Raw genomic sequence first — 6,000 nt, forward strand, 5'->3', positions numbered from 1 at the left:
TTCTACACTAACATAAGAACTCATCAATACACAAGCCACAAAGTGGCTTACTCATGAAGAAAAGAGTATTAAAAGGCTTAAACTTACTTTAAAACAACCCATTCCTCAATGTATGAACCATTACTTTTAATACACAGTACTAAGACAAATGAACACTAATAAGAGCCCATGATCCGTTACAGTTGCATAAGCTTTACGTCCTGTCCTCCACATGGTTAAGAAAGGTGTGGGCTCTAAGATGGTTAAACACATCCATTTCTCGGACTTGTACTCTTATGATTGTGTTCCTCTCCGAATTGTAGTAGCTTCACAACCTCCTTTTGGCAAGGTTATGATAATTTCTTGAATCTAAAAACTCTTCCACCTTTCATCTAGCATCAGAATTTCAAATTTTAGAATCCTCTGTTTTGGATTAGTACTATATAAAGAGTTTGCAGTTTTGGATTAGTACTATATCATCCCCTTGCTGAATATCTGCCACAAGAGATGGCTTTTAAATGTATATATTAAGGGGCATGCGCGAGAGAGATGGAGATCTATATATGGATGACTAACATATAACTCATATCAATACAGAGGTCACAAAGTGGCTTTATTCATGAAGAAACGAGTATACAAGGCTAAAACTTACTTTAGAACAACCAGTCCTCAATGTATATATGAACCATTAGTGTAAAACTAAAAAGGAATAAATATAGTATCCAAAAAAAATGAATACTAGGAGCCCATGATCCGTTACAATTGCAAAAGCTTCACACATCCATTACACGTTTAGATAGGTTCGAACTCTATGATAGTTATAGAAATACACATCCATTCCTTGGATTTCAACTTTTATGATTGTGTGCCTCTCGAGATTGTAGTAGAAAATATTGAAAATGGTAGATGGATAGCGTTGGGACAACACAATATCATTTGTGCTAGTCAATCCAACTAGATATAACTCAGCCGTTGGAACTATATTCTTCCACAACGGGGGCAATGCATATACGTTCTTCGACCATTCATTTTTCTCAGTGTCTACCAGAACCCACAACTCAAGACGTGTATCTTCTCCAATAGCTCTTTCATTACCCTCATCTGACTGAAGTGCACCTAATCTACCCTCATAGTTAACCAGAGTTGAATCAGTACACATTGCTATATCTTTCTTGACAAATCTAAACGTTTCAGACCTAACATCAAAGCAAACTATCGTAGAAATCCCTGAAGGGCGATCATCGACCATAACTTGATAATACAAACAGCCATCAATGCATATCTCACGATGTATATAGGAAGATAGGGTATACAACAATCAATCTTTCTCCATGAAAGTGTTTGAGTCCCTAATGTCAGAATTTGACACTCCTTACAGTTCCCTTCGATTCCATGACGTGGCCAGATCATGGACAATACCTTGAATAGTTTACCAATGGTCTCATAAACAAAAAAGCTTATCACGTGAAACTCCGTCGTCTTCAATGCGGGTAAAGGTAAGGCGGCTTGTCGTCCAGTGCTAGGTTTGCATATCATTGGTACAATTTCCTTCCCTCCCTCTAAGTTCCGCAGATATATAAGACAGACCAAACCGCCGACACAACCACAAATTCGAGGGGAACAATCAAAGGGGGGCTTCGTGTGATAACTCCGGGATACAAGACAAGAGTTCTGATCTGGATTTTGGACCTGCGGTGCCGTGAACAAGAACAACTCGTCGTTATTATTTGGGCAGGAGAACAAGAGTTGCGGGGGACTTGTAGATCTGGTCAAGAACAACTCCGTGAAATCTGTACGGAGAAGTATGGAAGACCATAGCTTCGATACACAACGACATCTCGCTATAGATTTCGTCGGCAATTTCAAGAGTATTTCGAAGATGAGATCAACTGGGATCGCATCTGAGTTTTCTCCACCATTGACTGACTTTGAAGCTCGTGAGTTGAGTGCAACGATGGTTTGAGGATCATCCTCCGAGACGTGTTGCTGCTGTGATTTCATGGCGGAGACAGAGAGACTGCGTTAAACCCTAACCCTAACTAGATTTCGCTGATTTACGAATTGTGTTACGAGAATAAAAAAAGTAATGTCCCTAAAGTTTATCTCCACTGGAAATAAAATACAAACGCTCAGGATATTAATTAAAAATATTTCTAAAAAGTGTATTATGAGTTTAATGTAATTCAGCAAAATTATTCTAAGTCATTAATCTATTATAGACGCTTTCTCCATATTTCTGAATTCTGAAATTAAGTAATTTTGTAAAATAGATTGATGTTTTCTCCACTTGTGATTTACCTCTCGACTGTTGTTCTACAAAGGCTACTCAAACATCCTTTTGTGGCGGGGTTTATAGAAACATGATGACCAATTCTTGGATCTAAACCTTTATTTAGCATCGGAACATCACATTTTGATGAGACTTCTCTGTTTTGGAATGGTATTTATATAATTTACAATAACAAGATTTGATCATCCCTTAGTTGAATCAGCCAGACGAGATGGCTTTTTTATATATAACTAAACTAGCATGTTACAAAATATCAGTTTTTAAAGTCCTAAAAAGGTTGAATAAGTTTCACGTTCTCCACATGGTTGAGAAATGTGCGAAATCTGTTACCTTCAAACGCTTCCATTCCTTTGATTTTAACTCTTATGGTCGTGTTTCTCTCGATGTTGTAGTAGAAAACATAGGAAGGCACATATTGGTGATTCGGTGACAACACAATTTCATTCGTGCCAATCATTCCAACAAAGTGTAACTTGTCCTCGCCAACTAGATTCTTCCACAGAGGAGGTAACACGTAAACATGCTTCGTCCATTCACGTTTTCCAGCGTCATCTAGAACCCACAACTCAAAACATGTACTATTTCTACTAACATAGTGACTGTTGGACTCATCTGAAATAAGCGAACCCAATTTACCATTATAGTTGATCAGAGTTGTTGTAAAAGGCAGGTCTCTATTGAAAGTTTCCATGACTTTCATAAAACTGAACTTCTCATACCTAAAATCAAAACAAGCGATCATATAAACCTCGAAAGACCTGTTGATCCTAGCTACATAGTACAAATTACCATCAATGCATATCCCTTTACAACCAGAGAAATGGGGTACGCAACACTTGATAATTCTCCATAAAGGTTTCCTAGCTCCTAGCGTTAGAACTTGATACTCCAAAAAGTTCTCATCATGTATTCCATATGGCAAGGTCATGGACAACACCTTGAGTTGTTTTTCAATCGGATCATACCCCAAATAATTCATCAGCTTGAATTGTATGCCATCACATTCATAGCCTTGCAGCCCAATCATAGTATTCCTCTTCATTTTAGGTAAAGTTATATATTGTGCCGTGCTAGGGTTAAATAGCACCGACACCAACAGTCCTTTATTTTTCTTCCCCTTTAATGTCCGCAAACCATTAAGAATGACGAAGCCGTTGCTAGGACCAAAGATTTCACTAGAACTAGGGAAATGCGTAAGATGATTGGGAGCTACAGACGACATCTCAACAGTATTGCGAGGCTCACGTGAAGAGAAGAAGACGAATCTCTTTTTGTCTTCACACGCATACAAGATTTGCGGGCGATTGGAAGATCTTGTCAAGAACAACTCCGTGAAATCTTGACGGCTAGGTACGGCGGCCCAGAGCTTTGATACGCAACGACATGTTGCTATAGATTTTACAGGTAACCTCAAGAATATCTCGATAACGAGATCGATTGAGATCGGCAATGAGTTTCCTCTTCCATTACTTAAGGTTATCGATCGCGTATTGGGTCGAGATATGGTTAGAAGATCCTCCGAGACGTTCTGACTACGTGATTTCATGGTGGAGACTCTGCTGCGGTAAACCCTAGACTCGCCTGAGTTGGAACAAAGAAAAAAGTTAACGTCGTATTAGAAGTTTGTCACCTTATTTCGTCTAAGACTCAAAAATAGTAGATAATGCAATCTTGGTTTAGAGAAAGACCTTGTAGCCCAAACAATAAGGCCCAATACCGGAAGTCCATGTAAAGCTGATTTTTTTTTTGTTGTGACCGACTTGTAATATGAAATCTGGAAACATACATGATTCGATTGGAATGAGCAGATTAATTCACATACTTTATTATCAATTCATACTAGATTTTAACCATTTTTTAAAAAATAATATTTAAATTTTATTTTATTTTATTATATTTAATTTGTTTTGTTTAATTAATTTTGTTTAGATTGTTAACTATTAGAACAATAATAAGAGAATTAAATACATAAATATGTAATTTATAAGTTATTGTCTCATTAACTCATAATATTACCAATGATTTAATTGTTTTACAAAATTTTAGTTAAATTACCTGATTTAATATGTTTAATATTCTAATATTAGTAGTATTGGCCAAATAATTAAATGAGGATTTAACCCGTGTTTCAAGACCAAATTAATAATATTTTATTTATACTAATGTTAATTCAAACCATCATGTTAATAACATGCCCCTCCAATATAACAATTGGCGGACATAGTTGAGGGGAAAAAGGTTCATTTGACCCAGATTAAATTCTAAAAAAACAAAAATTTACATGTAAATTCTTAAAGTTTCAGTAGCAAAATTGGTTTTTCTCAACATGTCGACACTCCAAAACCAGGTTTTGTTCTCCTATATAACACTTTTGACCCCGTTAAAATTTTTCTTGGGTCCGCCAGTGCATATAATCACGTTATATGGTAACATTATTATAAATATAAATAATATTAAAACCGAGTTAATAATATTTTATATTTATACTATGAGGAGGTGATGCTTGGGCTTATTGAGTAAGGAAACCAAATCAATCTTAATAACTTAAAAGTTAATACCAATAATGTAAGTGTCTTTCTCAAATAATTTAAGTTAAATTAGTCATTTTGTGAGTATTGCTGAATGAAATTTTGGGCTAATAAAACTATAGAAAATATGAGAATATATAGAAACTTATCATATTTTCGAATTCTTGCATCCAAAGTATTGATTCAGTAAACATGAAAAAGTCTTTTATGTTTTTTTTTTATAAAAAAAAGGCAATATAAAAGCAGAAGAATTGAAAAACTATGAGAGTAAAATCACTCCTTATTTTTCTACTACCAAACATGCTTTTCTTTAAAAAATTTCCCCATCACTCGTCTCCTTCTCCTTATGCTACTTTTTTAATTTAATAAGAAAATCATTGACATGCTAATACTTATGCTCGCCTCGTAAGGGAACTAACACGAGCAATGAAAAACTCTTGAATAATATGGTCATAATACGTTATTATTACTATAATTTTTCCTTATTTGCATGTTTAATACGTACCCTTTGATAACATCAAACTGTTCGTTATTTTATTTTTCTTATCGACAACTAATTGGAGGAATCTTTAAGTACAATTAAATCTATTGATGCCTTGAAAACTCGTTCAAACGTAGATATTATTTTAGTTTTCTTATTATTCATATAAATAGAGGAAACCAGTGGCGGATACAGGACCTATTTTTACATGAGGCACAATATATAAATAACAATTATTTCATTAACAAAATTATCAAAAATGAGGCATTTTAGGGGCATCGAACCTTGGATCCATGGAGTAACATGAGGCACCTTCTACCAACTAAGCTAGAAACATATTAATTGATTAATAAATTTATTAAATTTATCTAATCTGTGTATGGCACGTGCCCTACTACCCTCTCAAGTAGATCCGCCCCTGGAGGAAACGAAAGAAGATTATATATATGACAAGCTCTTATCGGCGTTAACGCTTACGATTGAATCAAAAACAACAAAATAAAAATAAGAATCATGATACAAATTTATTTCGAGTCTTACCAATTACATACTCTTCATTTCATAATCCTAGAGGCCTTTTCTTGTTTTGAAGACCCTTTTTCTTTTAAAATATGCATGTGGTCTATAGCACTCCAATTACTTATATAAATCTCTTTTGGAAATTGTCCCGGTTTAGACTTATCTTGCTCTCCTAACTTGGAATCCTACACAAAATACGTAGT

General features: G+C 35.0%; 2 protein-coding genes across 2 annotated transcripts; both read right to left on the reverse strand.

Annotated features, from left to right (window-relative positions):
* LOC104704296 (F-box protein DOR-like) lies at positions 764-1,980 on the reverse strand. Its single transcript, XM_019226989.1, has 2 exons — positions 1,356-1,980; positions 764-1,230 (listed from the first exon to the last, which is right to left on the reverse strand). The coding sequence occupies exons 1-2, from the start codon at positions 1,978-1,980 to the stop codon at positions 764-766; spliced, it is 1,092 nt and encodes a 363-aa protein (XP_019082534.1).
* Positions 2,538-3,815, reverse strand: LOC104704297 (putative F-box protein At3g23960). Its single transcript, XM_019226990.1, has one exon. It carries the CDS (start codon positions 3,813-3,815, stop codon positions 2,538-2,540), a length of 1,278 nt encoding a protein of 425 aa, XP_019082535.1.

The sequence above is a fragment of the Camelina sativa genome, chromosome 7, assembly GCF_000633955.1.
Source record: "Camelina sativa cultivar DH55 chromosome 7, Cs, whole genome shotgun sequence".
Lineage (NCBI taxonomy): Eukaryota > Viridiplantae > Streptophyta > Magnoliopsida > Brassicales > Brassicaceae > Camelina > Camelina sativa.